Source organism: Misgurnus anguillicaudatus, chromosome 7 (assembly GCF_027580225.2).
Source record: "Misgurnus anguillicaudatus chromosome 7, ASM2758022v2, whole genome shotgun sequence".
Classification (NCBI taxonomy): Eukaryota; Metazoa; Chordata; class Actinopteri; order Cypriniformes; family Cobitidae; genus Misgurnus; species Misgurnus anguillicaudatus.
The window spans coordinates 25,137,580-25,156,054 of NC_073343.2; the positions used below are offsets into that span (position 1 = coordinate 25,137,580).

At 39.4% G+C, this 18,475-nt stretch overlaps 1 protein-coding gene across 3 annotated transcripts in view; it reads right to left on the minus strand.

The window, feature by feature from the left end:
• Positions 1-18,475, minus strand: part of gphna (gephyrin a) — a 110,109-nt gene that overhangs the window by 71,574 nt on the left and 20,060 nt on the right. For all 3 annotated transcript variants that reach the window (XM_073869640.1, XM_073869638.1, XM_073869639.1), the window contains exon 2: positions 6,262-6,340. In XM_073869640.1, coding sequence (XP_073725741.1) covers positions 6,262-6,340 — 79 coding nt within the window. The remainder of the gene's footprint in view (positions 1-6,261; positions 6,341-18,475) is intronic.

The window sequence follows — 18,475 nt, forward strand, 5'->3', positions numbered from 1 at the left end:
AGGGAAACCACTGGTGTGTGAAGATTGGGGGTTTGGGGAGAGGTGCTTTAAGACGGAGATGAGTTTGGGATTTCAACCTGGGTATTTTGTTTGTGTAAGTGAGTACACACACACACACACACGAAAGTGGCCGAATGTCGAATATGAAAGAAGTGCTTCCTGAATCTGGACAGAACCGTGTGTGTGTTTGTGTGGTTGAGATTTTATTAAAAAGTGTGTATGCGGTATGAATGGCAGTGCTTTTGTCAAACCCAAACAAGAATGTGCGTATGTGTACAGATTTAGCAGATGTTTTAGCCTGAAAATAGCCTATACACTATTTTCCAACTCTGATGGAGCTGTCATGCAGTGGTTAGTGCACATGCTCCAGATACTCCAGTGGAGCTTCAATGGGTGGGTGCACAGATTTTTTTGTAAATTTTTTTAAAGGAAAACCTCATTTTTTAATGTTCTTACCTCAATTTAGATGAATTAATACATACCTATCCTTTTTCAATGCGTGCACTTTTAATCTTTGTACAGAGCGTTGTGAATGTGTTAGCATTTAGCCTAGCCCCATTCATTCCTATGGCTCCAAACAAAAGTTTTATTTTGTGCCACCATATTTACTTATGTAACTACTCATGTAACAGTCTATAAATAGGGAAAATATGGAAGTGTTTGGTGGCTTCTAAATTCATCCCTGTTTGGATCCTAAGGAATGAATGGGGCTAGGCTAAATACTAACATTTTCACGACATGCTGTACAAAGATTAAAAGTGCACGCATTGAAAAAAGATAGGTATGTATTAATTTGTCTAAATTGAGGTAAGAACATAGTAAAATATTGAAAAACAGTGGTGTTTCCCTTTAAGAGAGACATTCACGTGATTTTGAGGGCTGGATCGAAACTGGGTGCAAAAGAATAGTAACGAACTACGATAATAAAATTAGCTGAAATTTCACAAATAAAAAGCACACTGTCAGAAAAAATGGTGTAATGTACACTGGGGTGACAACCTTTTAAAAAGTACACCTTTGTACCTAAAGAGTTCATAATAGTAACTCAGAGGTACATATTGGTACCAAGGAATGCTTATTAGCACCTCAAAGATACATACTCATATCTCAAGAGCAAATATTGGTTCAAATGTGTATATATTTAGGACCTTATTAAAGGTTACAGCCCCAGTGACAGCTGGGGTACATATTTTGACCATTTTTTCTAACAGGGCAAGACTGAGGGCACTTTCTGTAGCCAATAAAACAAGGCTTTGAGACATATACTGATATTATTGAAAATAATAATAATTTAATAAAAAATTATCAATTTAAGCTGTTCTAAATTCTCATAGCATTCACTTTGGTCCGGTACACACTGCATATTAATTCGGTTGTCACTTCACCTTTTAATGCTTAATCTGGTTCTGTACACACACAGTTCAGTCATTTACAGGACTAACAAAATGCAGATAGTGACAACAACATTTACAGAATCTCTGCATAGTGTGTACATAACTGAACTGAACAACTAGTAGTTAATAAAGTGTTTTAAGCGTGCATCATGGACATGACAGGTCTCTCTTCTGAAAAAATAAATGCCTAGTAGGGGGAAAAGTCTTCTGTACGTGCGGTGCAGAAAATACAGAGGCACATGCGTTTGCCGACTAGTGTTGCCAGATCTTACACAAAAAAGCGAACAAGAAAAATGCAATAATAAACCGAAATAAATTCAAATGCTTTACCTTAAAGATCAAAATATTGGGACTGGTACCTTCACACTTTAAAAACACCAAAAACTTGAACGCTTCATGAGCTAAAAGCCATAAATGGTTAAGGGGCATGCACACAAAAACTTTTAAACGCGGCTGAAAACGCCTGGAGGACGCCAAATCCCAGCTGTTTTTTCAGCTGGGCGTCAGCTTTCTTCAGCGGAGCGCTTTGGTAGCTGTGATGCTTGAGCTGTGAGCCAGTTGGTTGTTATGATATTTGTCCCACCCTTCCTCCACTGTGATTGGAGGGCTGTGTGAGAACTGACATTGACGAGCGGAGCTTTTGACCCAATGTTGAATCTCTTTAAACTCTCAGTGCTGAGCGCGGAAAAACCGCCAGCTGCTGGCTGTTTTGAAAAACGCTGCGCTTCCGTTGGAAACAATTGAAGACATGCGCCAGCCGCGGGGGTAAAAGCTTTGGTGTGCACGCCTCATTAAGCACCAAAACGGTAAGTGAAAAAAGACGAGGACCTGGCAACATTACAAGACAGCGCGCTGTGAAGAGTAGCCTCACAAATGCGTATACCGTAAAACTTCAAATAATAGCCCGGGCTTTTATTTTCCCAAACCTATCATCACACCAGGCGTCTAAAAGAGACAGGTGTCTATAAGAGACAGGCTTTTAATTTAATTGTTCCAGCATGACAGCAGGAGGTTACCACATATTACGTTTTATTTTTAATTTGAATGTGTTTAACAAATTAGTTCGTGTAATAACAACAGTCTTAAATTATTGGCAGTATAAATAAAGCAAACAATGATATGTTTTTTATTGGTTGTTGCGTGAAATCTTACCCAGATACAACAGTGCTATTTTCTGATTGGCTATTGTGTAGCCTCTTTCTTTTTTTTGTATTGGCTCGCTCGACTAGAACTCTAGGGAAGACTGGCTTGATAGAGAGAGAGAGCAGTGCGGCCAGATACATTTTAGGCGCTGCAGCATATTAAATATGATAGTGTTTCCGCGTGAGAAATACAATGTGTGGCGGGAGTGCATGCATGACAAAAGACTGAAAGCCCGGCTATTATCAGCGGCCCCAAAACACTACCGGCGCACCGGGAAAAGTCCAGACTCTCTCGATTGCCACTTCGCTACTGTCATCACCACCTCAATACTGGCGACGAAGCTTGTTGTGTTGTCATAGTGATGAGTAAAGGAACGACTGCGTCTGTCACGTGACATCTACCGGTAAGCAAAAAAAACTTTAGCGTGTTCAATCTGCACCATAAAACTGTCTTAAACAGACTATCTGACGGGTTTTAGAAGATTAAATACAACCCGAAACTAAAAAACAGACCAGGCCTTTATTTGAGACAGGCGTTTATTTACCCAAACCTGTCATCCCACCAGGCGTCTAAAAGAGACAGGCGTCTATTTGGGACTCGGCTATTATTTGAAGTTTTACGGTAATACACAACGCCAAGACCAAGAGGTTTATTGCAAAACATAACGCTGTTCATTTTTTTGGTCAAAGCTGTTTCTAGAGTGAGTCTTGTTCCGTACAGACATGAAACGAACATTTAGGGGATTCACTCCCGCATTTAAATGCGGTTGTCACTCCCGAAAGTTTGCGGTGTGTACGAGGCCTTTATTCTTACGTGTAAACATACCTTTGTATATTTGTATTTCATAATCATACTATAACTTTTACCTAAATATATCTAACGTTGTTGGATAAATATGTGGCTACACATTGAACTCAAATTTTAGTTTTGTCTTTTCTTGGAATTTTCTTAGGACCCCTTAAAAAGTTCTGGGGATGAATTTGGGTTTAATGAATGAAATGTCTGCTACATGTAAATAAACTTGCATCTTGATGACGCTTATATGAGAAACACAAATTAAAATCTGATTTAAGCCTCTAATAAAAAAAACTTTAACCCCCAAAAATCTCGAAGTTGAAAAGAGGATCGCACTCACAGGCACATGAAAGTCTACTAAGACCCTTCATGACCATGGTGGCAAATTCTGAGTTTCTGCTCTTCATGTCTGTCGTGAGGACACGTCCATCTCAATTTCTCAAGCGAACAGGTCTCCTCCCTTTCCCTTTCTAAAACGTCTGTTCGTCTGCCTGTCCATAGGCAAAGACGTCGGAATTGCATCCATCCAGAGGATGGCGGGCGTCGCATATCTCCGGCATGATTAATTCGGCTCTATTTTTACCACACTTCATTAGTAAAACTGACAGCTCTTCCAATGAATCAATTCACCTGAGCTGACAGAGCACCAGAGAAAGATGCTCACCAGTCAACAGACAACACACACACCTTATCCATCAATACTCGCTCAAGCATTTCTACCTTCTGGCGGTGCCCAATGTTTCTCCACCTCAGGACCTACACTTCCTGCGGTCTTGGCCGGTCAAGTTTAGAAGCCACAGTCTGACTAAAGCTTTTGTTTTTGATGCTGAAGCAGAAACACATTTGCGGTGGTCTGGTACTATGCAGTCTGGAAATAAACTCATGATCCATCACGGAGATTTCCGAATTTACAACCCCGCCCTCTTTAGCCATCATGCTGCACAACACAGATAAATCAATTATTCAAAAGGGGTAGTGCTGCAACAGATCGCGGTTAATCGGATCACGGCCCACTGTTCTGCTCGCATGTGATTCGCGGATTAATACGCAAATTTAAATAGGGAAAGATTATCATTTGCACGTGTTTCAAAGTTTGCAAATGTTAACATTCAAGTGATTTTAAACAATTTAACCACAAAAATGTGCTAAAGTGAGCAGTTTACGCACAAACCCACGTGCCGTTGAATGTGTCTGGTCCAGGTCGAGTCAGAGGTGATTATCCTTCAAAGATCAGAACTCTTGATGTGTAAACTTTAGAGAGTTGCGTCACTGTGTCTCATACTGTAGTGTATTAAAATACATTTGGAAAAACAACGTAACATTTTTATGCTGCGCTGTTTGTAATTCTACCCTTTTGTCTGTGCGTGCGCGCGTAAGGGCACTCAGTAGTGTGCACACGGAGAGACGCGTTTCAAAAAGCTAGCGAACATAAAATCGTTCTGTTCTTGACAGGGCACATACAAACAAAATTATCTCCACAGTATTCTTTTTCTAATAAAAACATTTGTTTATGTCTAAAGTGTGCGTAAAGATTAGAAGCAGAAATCAGTCTGTGCCTATTTGGTCTTAAAGAGACAGTAACCTCAATTGACCTACTTAAGTCTGTGTCATTAATGTTTATCAAACAACCCAAGACAAGAGAAAATCACTTCTGTGGCTCTAAATGATAATGAATTAATTACAAATAATTAATTGTATTAATTAAATGGAATAATTACATTTAATTAATACAATAAATACAGTGTTATTATTCATTTGATTCGATTTATGTACCTAATGATAATTTTAGACCTTACTTTATGTGCAACTTTGTCTTCCTTGATTTGTTATTAGATTTTTCCCATCCTTTTTTTTGCTGATCCAAAAAATTATCCGATCCGTGCCTTTAAAAAACGCAATGTGATCCGAACCATGAGTTTTGTGATCCGTCGCACCTCTAAAAAGGGGAAATTGGCTGGGAGCAAAACCAATGTTAGCTGTTTGGTGTCCCAATTTACTCCCAATTTGCCTACAATTTGTATTAGTATTTAATATTAAAATCGTAGCGTGTTGAAATGAGTACTCCTACATTATCCATGCACACTCAACGGGTGATATTCCCAACAACTCACAGTGAAAGGGAGGAGTTTAATGATGCTACATTGAATTAATAAATTAGATGTGATGCTTCACTGAATTAATAAATTAAATAAGTGATGCAATACATAAGAAATAATGAAAGAAGAGAAGCCGAAATGGGAAAAGTTGTATTTGGATGGGTGTGATTGTGTCTTGGCAAGTGTCACATCCGTTTATCCCAGTATACTTGTATACTTTCCCATAACAAATACAGTGCACATAAGTAGATAAATTAGGATGCAGCAATTTGTCTACGTATAAATAAAACCAAACAGACTTCCAGACAGGCTTCATGTCTAATGATCCAAAACAAATTTAGTGAGTGACTACTTCTTACTAAAGACACCACTAAACAACATGCAAAGGATTGTGGGATGAAAAACTGAACAAATGAAAGAATCCCAGCATGCTACATCACCACTGACTTTACACATTTAAGGACATAAAGTCCTTCCTACCTCCATCTATCTCTACTTACATGAAAAGGTAACATTTTTCAGGATTCACAACCACTAATCTTATTTGAATGACAAGTTTTAAGAAAATTGCTCTCACTGAGACAAGAGACGAGAAGGCTTCCAAAAGCAAGAGAGATCTCCAATAAAGTAGCAGCTGGCCACAAGAGACCTGCATTATGTGAAGATCCCGTCCTCACTATGTAATGCTGTCCTTATAGTCAAGAAAAGACTATAGAAGACAGAAAGGGTGTAAACATAAAACGCTGACTATTTGGCAACATCAAATGTAGACAGGACCTGGTGAATGTGCTGTGATTTATTGCATACAGTAAACTGAGAGTTGTGTCACTTACAAGGAGGGGTCATGGACGAGATCTTTGAGGTTGACTCCGCTGCGGTCCTCAGCGAGGTTTCTGAAGCAGCTGTCACTCACTGCAGAGAAAAGAGAGACGGAAAGAGTATGAGAGACGAAAGAGATAAAGTGCACAACATTTCAAGGAAAAACACAATGTCTATTCGCAGGCCTAAAACGTCTCATTCCTTAAACGTCACTTTAGTCCCGAGGTTTGAGAGAATATGAGTTATGTCTAAACACATTATTCATCATACGCACGCGCCGACTATGAGCATCATTCGCTAAGGCCTTGATGCAGGGCTCCAGACTAACTTTTTTCACTAGGAGCACAGTGGCCCCCAACTGAAAATTTTAAGGGCGCAACCAGAAAATTTTGGGGCGCACACCGTAAATCAACATGCTAACCAAATATTCACATTTCTACTAATTTCCACTGTATTACTAATAAATACTTTGATGATAGATGCAGAAAGTACAACGTGCTGTTTCAAATTCAGTGTCACGTCACAAAAAAAGGTCAAATTTACTGGTCGCACATGTGCGACTGGATGTAAAATTCAGTGGCACACTCTGTGGCAGTCTGGATCCCTGTGATGCGTTTCATGTTACAAAGGCAAGAATACCGTTACACGCTATTCAAACCAAAAAGTAAAATTCTGTCATACTTCACTCGCCTAATGCCGATTTATCGTCCAGCCCTATCTCTATATGCTATCTTAAAACATAAAATCGCAGGTTACTTTATGTACCCATTTTTAAGTGCGTTGAAGTCAAATTACGCCAAACTGACATTTCTGGTGAAATCTTCCCCGACAACTCAAATGAAACTTATTTAATAAACTTACAATGGAAATTGAAGGTAAAGTAAGTAGACCGTTTTGACCACATGTAATCGCTCAACTACTGATTTTTTTTGTAACCCAAATAAATAATTAATTGCAGCTTAAATCAACTTTCAGATAAAATCACACCACAACCTTTTTTTAACTCTTTCCCCGCCATTGACTTGTCAATTAAGAGAAAACGCATCCCTGCCTGCCAATGACGAGTTTTTCCGGAAATTCGTAATACCGCTATTATCCACCAGGTGGCAACTTATAAAACCTGGAAGTATCGCCCAGGGGAAAAACAGCTCAAACTTTGTGTATGTTTTAAGGAAAGCTCTGAATCTGATTTGTATCAACAGGCCTTCACAAAAATTGAATTATCTCAGCTTTTTGCTCAAAATAGGCATACCTGTCAAGTATCCCGTTTTGGCCGGGAAAGTCCCGTATTTTACCCTTCTTTCCCGCCGTCCTCCCGTATTAGTATTTTCCCGTAAATCTCCCGTATTTTAACCTGCGTTATTACAAAAATAATAATGCCCGGTCGGAGTAATAAAAAACATTCCCAACCCAAGATCGCTAAAGGTCCACTGATTCCGCTAATCCACTTCGTGTTTTCCCACCCGCTCCAAAGCATCTCTGTGTGCACTCTCTGCCTGGAAAGCGAAGACGACAGTTTCTGTCTGAAGTTTGTTGCATCAACAGGTAGATTTATTACATTATATCAGTTGTTAAACCGCAGAATTACTAATTTGGAAGTTTGTTAATGTATTTCTTCGGTTAATGATTTGCTGTCGGTGTTCTAAAAGTGCTAACAAGTTAGCAAGCAAACAGCAACAAAATATCCACATTATTATCGTTAAAATGCTAGATCTAAGTTAACATAAACACTAAATTTGCTGTTGTTGGCACACTTTGTAGACAAAAATACAAAAAACACCAATGGCTTCACAAAATAAAGACAGAGAACGGAAAGGGAGGCTGGTAAAGGCAGTTCAACATTGCAAACATGGATTCAAAGCTCCATCAAGCCAGCAGGTAAATCATATTAAATATCTATTGTCACACTTTAATTCTTGTTATTATATTTTCCCATTATAATCACTTGTAATCACTTATCTAAGTTGATGCTAGTAATATAGTAACACATCATTTATTTATAATACTTTAAACCATAGTATCTCGGAGAATAGTGTGGATGCACTTCACACCGTGAGCGGGCACGCGCACCACATGGCCGAAATGAGAGAAAGACATGGTCCGTCACTGTCTGGGGGATAACTAGCCAGTTGATGAAACATTTAATTCATTAATAATCTAGTATGTGTTCATTTTCTGTCATAGTTTTTTTTAAATTTAGTTTTATTTGAGTGTTTTAAATAAAAATCTTTTCATCATGACGCGTACGCCCCGCCCCTTTGATTGCCATGCCACCGACCCCGCCCACCCGCACAACCCTACAACCTTAACTAACAAATTTTCTGCGTGAAACCCTGAACAATAAGGGGCGGTTTCCCGGACAGGGATTAGACTAGTCCTATACTAAAATAAATGTAGGAGCTTTCCAAACTGAAAACAACTTGACATATCTTAAAATACATCAGCGCCATTTGTTTTGCCTCAAAATGCACACAACACAAGTAATGTTTTAGTAAGGCATTTTGGTTAAAAAAGTTATATTTCATAATTAAACCAAGACCTAGTCCTGGCATAAGCTAATCCCTGTCTGGGAAACCACCCCTTAAGGTACCTAGGCCTGGTCGTTATGGTGGAAAATTCAGATACCGTGAAATAAAAGTCAAACGTAACAGATTTTTCTATTCCGTGTAATGTAAATAAGTGGGCGTGGCCAACTTAGCACTCCTGCATATTAGACTATATGTGATACGAAAAATAATCCACTCATAACAAATGAAAGAGTAATTTCCAAACCGTTCATGAGCCTCATTCACTTCCATAATTGGGGAAAAAAAGAGCACTGGAAGTGAATGGGGCTCACAAATGGTTTGATTACGAATATTCCTCAAAATATCTTCCTTCAGGTTAATCAGAACAAAGAAATCCATACCGGTTTGTAACAACATGAGAGTGAGTTATTGGTTTTTGGGTGAACTATCCCTTTAAAACCCGGAATGCACTACAGGATTTTTACACGCCTATAAGATCACTACCTTATCACACTGTGCGGCATGGAGCGTTCAAACTTGGGTACAACAAGCATGTAGACTGTGGCCCTGTCCCAATATTCACACTACGCCCTAAGGTCTTCCTTGAAGTGGACATTTGTTGAAAGTGCACTTAGCAGAGTAAGTGCGCAAGGGCCCGAAGCTGTGAAGCGCAGAATTGGGACATTTTTGCACACGTCACTATCTATGTCACTTCTGTCGTGATCTGGGGCTATTCACGAAAACATTCTTAAGATAAAAAATAAGAAAGTTCTTTAGATAAATTATAAGAAGTTCGTAAGAATGTTTCTAAGTGCAATTCTCGAACACTTCTTATATTCTCAAATATTTACATAAGAACATCTTAAATGTTTGTCTTAAGAATAAAATGACAAGCTTTGAAATTAATTATTCTACCCTGCTCATGAGGTTATCCGTCCAATCATCTTTTTACCACCTTGTAACGCGATATATACTACATAAATTAATGATGTGTTAAGACTATAGAAGATGTTATTTGCTGTTGAAACAGAGACCAGCTAGTGTATGAAGACAGAGCAGTGAGTAAATATCATTCCCTAATCTTCCAATCGGTCCATCATGCGGTTGCTTCACTCTACGTGACCGGTTCTGTCTCCGCACACAAGCGTCTGCATGACAGAGATGGACTCGGAGGGTGAAGTGTGCCCGGGCTTTAGGAGCGTTCGACCAGATTGCGGATCGATTACCGGTTTGACTCTTGCTCAGAGCGTTTTCATGCTGTTAGTAATTTCACAATGTACTATAAAGTCAAATGTTAGCTAATATTACCACTAATACTTATGTGTTTCGTGACATATTACTGAAGTAAACTCTTATTATTTTAGGAGTATGAAATTCCTCATTAAACTAATCTTTGCGAAGTACACATTTTAAATGTTTTCCTTCTGAGTTTTCCCGGCATCCGACCATAGCAACTGTTTTGCTCCCTCATTAGTTAGCTGTTCGAAACGTCACGACACTACAAGGATTCTGGGTAATAGCCTATAGCAAAGTGCGATCTGATGCGCACTTGAGAAAAGGGGTGCATTAAGTGCACTTATGTTCACCCCTGGAGAACACCATTAGAGAATCGGGACAACCTACGGTTTAGCACCCCTTAGCGAGAATGCGCATTGAGGGGCATAAGGGCGGAAGTGCGGATATTGGGACAGGGCCTGTATGATGATGACATGGAGGCTTCGACGGCTGCGTCACACGTTATACGTCACCAGCATGCGCTAGTGGTAAAAAAATACCAGTACGCATGTCGTGGCAGCAAACACAGTGTGCGTTGATCATGCTGAATTTCTGAGACTGTCAGAAAACACCCGTAGGCTATCTTTGGAGGATAGACCGGTACAATGGCCGTCTTTGAACCTCTCTCACTGAACGACATAGGACCACCTATGAAAAGCCACGATCACAGAAATCGCCACGACTGTTTCAAGATGGCAATCTTTCATCTGGAAGAGCCAAAAATCGTGCAGTGTATCCCGGGCTTAAGTTGCAAGTCCAAGAAAGTAAAGGGCGACACGATCACCTCAAAACAGACTCCATGATCATCACCTGTCATATTTATAATCTCTATATCTAAAGATCTTATATACAGATATTTTTCCCTGTCTGGTTTGTGCATATTTATACTTGTTTGTTACATGCCTATTTTTAATGTAATGTATGCATAAATACAAAAATACAATGCATAATATATCTTCAATAGCCTACAAAATAAATGACATTTTAAAACAAGATCCTGTCAAACAAGACTTATCTTTTGTTATCTTTAGTGCATTTTCACTTTAACATTAACTTTAACTTATTATATTTTTAAAACCGCGGTGAGCACTTAGTTAAAAGCTAATTAGTGAGTGGCAAAAAAACAAATATAAACAAAGGTGAAAAACATGTAACATATACCTTGTAACATATACCGTGAAAAAAAAACTGTAACCGTAAAATAAAATGACTCATTCCTTTAAAAGGATTTTTGGTGATACCGCCCAACCCTAGTAGGTACCAGCCTTAGTACTAAAAGCATATAGATATACAAGAAATAAATACAAATTTCAAACACGGAACATAAAATACCCTAGTGCAGCTCGAAACAGGTCAAAATCGTGCAGAATGACCTGTGCTGTGTAAATAAATAATAAAGCGCTAGTGTTCGCCGTCACATTCCCCATCACGCACAAGTGCTCGCTGCAACACTTGCTTCATAATTGCAGTATTTTCTCACCCCTCTCTCTTTTCTCCTCATCTCTTGCTCTCGCTCTCTCTCTCCTTCTAACCCTTGATCTATAAATAGGCTGGTGTTCCCTGCAGGAGGCAGAAGAAGTGAGATCTCCTCAGAGAGACAGCAAAAACGTCTTGTCACAAGCATGCAAACCAACGTCTGTTTGTGTGTTTGTATACCAGTGAAGGTAAAAGAAGAATCTACTGCCAATGTGTAACATAAGTTACCGAGAGTGAGAAAGAATCATAGAGATTAAGACATCAAAATGTTAATGGTCAGAAACAAGAAGAGATACTGGCAGACAATTTTAATTTATGGCCATTCTGACATGATTAGATTATTAACAGAAGTTATTTTGTGGTCATTTAAATTCAACAGTTCTCATTACAAAGCTTTTTTTCCTCATTACAATTTTTTACATTGTCACTGGCCACCCAGATCTCTAAATATCATAATCACCATTGACCAATTAAATAGGTCAACATCACAGACGTTTGATACGTATCTTTGTCCTTTAATATTGACATATTAAATGCCATTATTGGAAGTATAGGAATAAAACACCATATTACTACAGTACAGCATCCACATCACTGGCACCTAAATAACTATCAGTATTCAGTACATATATAAAAAACGTTACTCTAATCAATTAGTATATTATTTATACTTCAAATAGAAATGGCAAAGCAAATAAAATAGTATTTCTATGGTAATCCAGTCCTTCCAAAAAAAATGTGGAGTTTTTTTGTGATTGTTGCGGGCAAAAATCCTTGATCTTGCGGCAAGTTTTCTTAAAAAATGTGAATATGCGAGATATGCATGCAATTTTATGCAATGAAACGGCGGGGACTTGCAAAAGCTGTGGGGAACTGCGGGGACTTGCGAAAAACTGCGGGGACTTGCGAAAAACTGTGTGGACCTGCGAAAAACTGCGGGGACTTGCGAAAAACTGCGAAAAACTGCGGGGACTTGCGAAAAACTGCGAAAAACTGCGGGGACTTGCGAAAAACTGCGGGGACTTGCGAAAAACTGCGGGGACTTGCGAAAAACTGCGGGGACTTGCGAAAAACTGCGGGGACTTGCGAAAAACTGCGGGGACTTGCGAAAAACTGCGGGGACTTGCGAAAAACTGCGAAAAACTGCGGGAACTTACAAAAACTGCGAAAAACTGTGGGAACATGCAAAAACTGCGAAAAACTGCGGGAACTTGCAAAAACTGCGAAAAACTGCGGGAACTTGCAAAAACTGCGGGAACTTGCAAAAACTGCGGTTGGGGTTTGTGGGTTTTCAATGACGTTCACGTCGCGCAATTACATCACTTCATTACGTACCCATAGCAACATGTCCCCGGCTGAGCTTTTTTACAGCATCTACATCATGGGCACCTAAATAACTATCAGTACATATATAAAACGTAACTCTTATCAATTAGTATATTATTTATACTTCAAATACAAATGGCATAGCAAATAAAATAGTATTTCTATGGTAATCCAGTCCTTTCAGAAAAATGCTGAGTTTTTTTGCGATTGTTGCGGGCAAAAATGCTTGATCTTGCGGCAAGTTTTCTTAAAAAATGTGATAAAATATGCAGGATATTTATGCAATTTTATGCAAAGAAACTGCGTGAACTTGCAAAAACTGCGTGAACTTGCAAAAACTGCGGGGACTTGCGAAAAACTGCGGGGACTTGCGAAAAACTGCGGGGACTTGCGAAAAACTGCGGGGACTTGCGAAAAACTGCGGGGACTTGCGAAAAACTGCGGGGACTTGCGAAAAACTGCGGGGACTTGCGAAAAACTGCGGGGACTTGCGAAAAACTGCGGGGACTTGCGAAAAACTGCGGGGACTTGCGAAAAACTGCGGGGACTTGCGAAAAACTGCGGGGACTTGCGAAAAACTGCGGGGACTTGCGAAAAACTGCGGGGACTTGCGAAAAACTGCGGGGACTTGCGAAAAACTGCGAAAAACTGCGGGAACTTACAAAAACTGCGAAAAACTGCGGGAACATGCAAAAACTGCGAAAAACTGCGGGAACTTGCAAAAACTGCGAAAAACTGCGGGAACTTGCAAAAACTGCGGGAACTTGCAAAAACTGCGGTTGGGGTTTGTGGGTTTTCAATGACGTTCACGTCGCGCAATTACATCACTTCATTACGTACCCATAGCAACATGTTCCCGGCTGAGCTTTTTTACAGCATCTACATCATGGGCACCTAAATAACTATCAGTACATATATAAAACGTAACTCTAATCAATTAGTATATTATTTATACTTCAAATACAAATGGCATAGCAAATAAAATAGTATTTCTATGGTAATCCAGTCCTTCCAGAAAAATGTGGAGTATTTTTGTGATTGTTGGGGGCAAAAATCCTTGATCTTGCGGCAAGTTTTCTTAAAAAATGTGATGAAATATGCAGGATATTTATGCAATTTTATGCAAAGAAACTGCGTGAACTTGCAAAAACTGCGGGAACTTGCAAAAACTGCGTGAACTTGCAAAAACTGCGTGAACTTGCAAAAACTGCGTGAACTTGCAAAAACTGCGTGAACTTGCAAAAACTGCGTGAACTTGCAAAAACTGCGGGAACTTGCAAAAACTGCGGGAACTTGCAAAAACTGCGGGAACTTGCAAAAACTGCGGGAACTTGCAAAAACTGCGGTTGGGGTTGGGGTTTGTGGGTTTTCAATGATGTTCATGTCGCGTAATAATGTCACTTCATAATGTTCCCAAAGCAACAGGGGACATGGCTGCGCTTGTGTGAAGTAAATGCAACATTTTTCAACTTTCTGCTAAGATATATCCGACTTTTTGCTACGAAAATGCGGGGATTATGAAATCATGCAAGTCCCGCATATTTTGCGCAAAGAAATCTGCAATTTATGCAGCGAAAGTGTGGCATATTTGAAAAATGCACTTTGGCTGATTATGCATTGAATCATGCGATCGCATAATCACGTTTTTCTGGAGGGACTGGTAATCCAACATATACCATATACCAAATAATTAGTAGTAAGGATGTACAGATACAATATTTGTGTGGCGATATGAAATCTGATTACTAAAGCCTGATTTATGGTCCACATAGGATCTATGCCGTAGGCTGTGCATAGCTCTGCATAAGCTGACGTGCACCTCTGCAAAACTGTGACTGCAAGCGCTGTGATTGGTCCACTAGAACCCCTACCCTATACGGAAATGCGACGGCGTAAGTCCTACGCAAAAGTATAATGAGCACTTTAAAATGAAATATGGTGATACCAATAGATACCGATAGTTTTGTTTAAGTGCATACACGGGGAGATGCGTTACAAAAAGAAAACAAAAATAAAATCTTTTGGTTCATGACATGACACAAAAACCCCATTCACACAGACCTTTGGTCCCAGAAAATACCCATAAAATTGCCAGACAAGCATATGTGTGAACACAATCTCGTCCCGTTAATCTTCTGGGATTGTTGCCGGAAAGAGGACCTAGTCAGACACACGGAAAACCCTCTGTGTGAACAAGAAGCCAAAACCATGCCGTAATGGGCGTATCGTAGTAAGGACGCGTGCATCATCACAACAAAAGTTATGGTTCAGCTCCTTAAACGAGAGATAACATGCATATAAACATTCACCACGAGAAATGTTGCAAACTAGATTGAAGCAGTTATCAGGAAATGATAAATGAGACGCATAAACAATGACGCACGTGCCGTAGTGAGGACGCACGTGTCATGGCAACATGAAGTTGGTTCAACTCTTTAAAATGAGGGATCCACAACATTCACGTCGAGAAACGCCAGCAAACTGGACCGAAGCAGACACCAGGCAAGTTAGCTCGTCACGTACTGCGTTGAAACGGAGATCATTCAACAGCATAAAAGAATATCGCGTCACGTGCTCATTTGACTTATAATATACTAAAATACCTGCGCGTCATCCCAGCAAGATATATCGTTCAGCTCCTCAAAATGTGGGCTTTAAATGCATATAAACAATCACAATGAGAAACGTCTGAAACTGTATTAAAGCAGAGATCAGCGAGCTCGTCATATATCCACTCTGAAGCTGAGATCATTCACCAGCATTAGAACGGCGCGTCACACGCTCCTTTATAGTGTTATCATAAACAAAAATGCATGCGAGTGGTTTCTGGAGAGAGAAATAATAAATAATTTGCAAACTTCAGACGCTGCGTAGAAGAGAGGGCGGGACTTTCAACAGGTCACGTGTCTTTCCGGGACCATCAGATGCCGGGTAATCATGGCAGTGTGAATGAACAAATAATCCAACGATTCGGGAAAAATCCAGGATGCATTTTACGTGTATTTTCCGGAATGTCTGTGTGAAAAGGGCTATACAAATTATCTCGATATACCACGTATTCTTTTTCAAATATTTCAAAAATTTGATTCGATTTCTGAATGTGCAACATTGTTCTTTTTTATATTTGTAATTTCTTTCTTTGCTCTTATTACATTTTTCCCTCCCTTTTTTTGCTGATCCCAAAAAATGATCCGATCCATGCCTCAAAAAACGTAATGTGATTCGAACAGTGAGTTTTGTGGTCTGTCACACCCCTATCAGCTGTATTTAAACAATCAAACACTGTCTGGTAGTGCATGGTGGAAAATGCTTTTCTCTGCCGATACTGGTCATAGGCCGATACATCGGTGCATTTAGTGCGAACGAATATATCGGCCGATGTATTTTTATTATCAGCCAAAAAAATCATTTCACTCCTTAAAATCAAGAAAAGCCACACGGATGTCTGACAGACATTAAAATTACCAATCATCATTCAGTTTTTAATGTGATGTTACATTATGTTACACACAGCAACACTCCGGGGTATGCAGTCTTATTCACACAGTATTGTGATGTGTCTCATCTGCAGCAAAAAAAATCAAACAAACTGAACATTTCACTTCACGTACAACTGTTCTCATATCCATCGACCACTAATGATTAGCATATTCATCTACAATACCGCAGTTTTTACTCATTATTGCAAGACACATCAAAGAACAGTGTGACCAAAACCAGGGTAATGTTACAGTACATTTTGTACTGTATTATTAGTAAAATTAAAGACATTTAAAATATAAATATAAAAGGGTTTTCGAAGGCCATCAATTCTCAAGTCACACAGAAACAAAACCTGCACGTACAAACACCGTCTTTCTACCTCATGTCTGTGACTCACAGCTCTGCAGACGTTAAAGTCTGTCTGCATGGACACTTTGGTGAGGTGAGAGTTTCCCTCTCAGTGCGAGACTGCGTGTGTTGCCTGCGGCTGTGAGTAGGAGTTAGACTTGCATGAGCCGAGCTGTTGTAAAGCCCAGTCTGGTTAACCCCTGCCTACATTCAGAGCGGACCCGTGGACCTCTCTTTGTTCCTCAAACACCGCAGGTCCGACCCAGGAGAAGATAAGCTCAGCTTAGGGTAACAACGTCTGAGCTGCATTCACAGTCAAGAACACCTTCTGATAGCTAGTGGTACAGCTTATGGTCGGTAAGGTATTTGTTTCTGATTGGATGATCGGTTAATCAAACTTATTTAGTTGTTTGAACCCTCTCTAATCAAGGACTTTGCTGCCGTACCATGGCTGCAGGAGGCGCAATGATATTACGCAGTGCCCAAAAATAGTACCCTGCTATTGAAAGGTGCCATCTCTCCACTGATCTAGATTAAACAGAAAATAAAAGAACAGTAAACACAAGAGTAGCTAAAACATCAAGGGGTGGTTTCCCGGACAGGGTTTAGATTAATCCAGGACTAGGCCTTATTTATATTAGGTCATTTAAGAAGTTTTGCAAACATACCTTACAAAAACACTACAGGTGTGCACCTTAAGACAAAACAATGTCACCGATAAATGTTAAAATTAAACAGAACAAGGTTTATAAATTAAAGCAGCTCAAACATGCAATTTAGTCTCTGACTAGGAAAAGCCCTGTCCAGGAAATCTATGGCGTAATATTTGTGCCTCAATCCTGAGCGAGCAATTGTAAGTTTTGAGCACAGAGAACTATATTTTGCAAGCACATTACATTATATTTTGAACAGAAATTAACAATCGCAAAAAAAATTTTGTTTGAGCAAATAAAAAACGATTCCGTGTTTAATAAATATATTTGCTTGTTTGCTATTATCCATATATTTACGTGCAGTAATAACCCGTGCTCTCTCACAAACCTCTCTCTCTCTCTCAACCTCTTCTGTGCGCGCTCAACTCGATGCACACGCTCGCTCAACTTACAACAGCGTTACGAGTGTGCCACAAAATCAACCAATCAGAAAATTAAAGGTAAATTTTGATTGGCTGTTGGTCTCCAACCAAATCGCTAGTATAACCAATGGCCAGTTGCATAAACCCTTTAAGACTAGTCTTAAAAGTTAGTCATGAATTTTTTTCTTCAAGACTGATCATAACTGTTTTAAGTATGTTCCATAGAAAGGTAGATTGGTCTAATTTAAATCCAAATAATAAGACTGATTAGCCCTAAATAATTGCTAGTTAGTCAGAATCATTCTTAAGACGCAGTCTTAAAGTCACGGCTATGTTTATGCAACTGGCCACAAAGCCTGTCCGGTAGAACTATCTACAGCATCCCGAAAGCTTACTGAAACAAATCTAAAAAAATAACTGACTACAGCACTAATGGATTAAAACACATTTTGGTAAGTTTTTTATTATTAACTTAAAAGTGCCTTGATAGTTTTGTGTATTATAATGCTGTTGTGTTGTTTAACTTACAATATTATATTGTGACTAAAGTTAGCTTAACTTATCCTTTTCAAAGCACAGCTGCAGACAATGTCATCAGAACAGCAACCCCTAAATGTCTCACCAAAGCCACATTTGAGTAGTTTGTAATATTTTGGTTATGGTTACTGTGTTTATTACCTTTATTTTGTTTGTCTGCATTCTTAGCGTGCAAACTACATTTCGTTGCTTACGTTAACT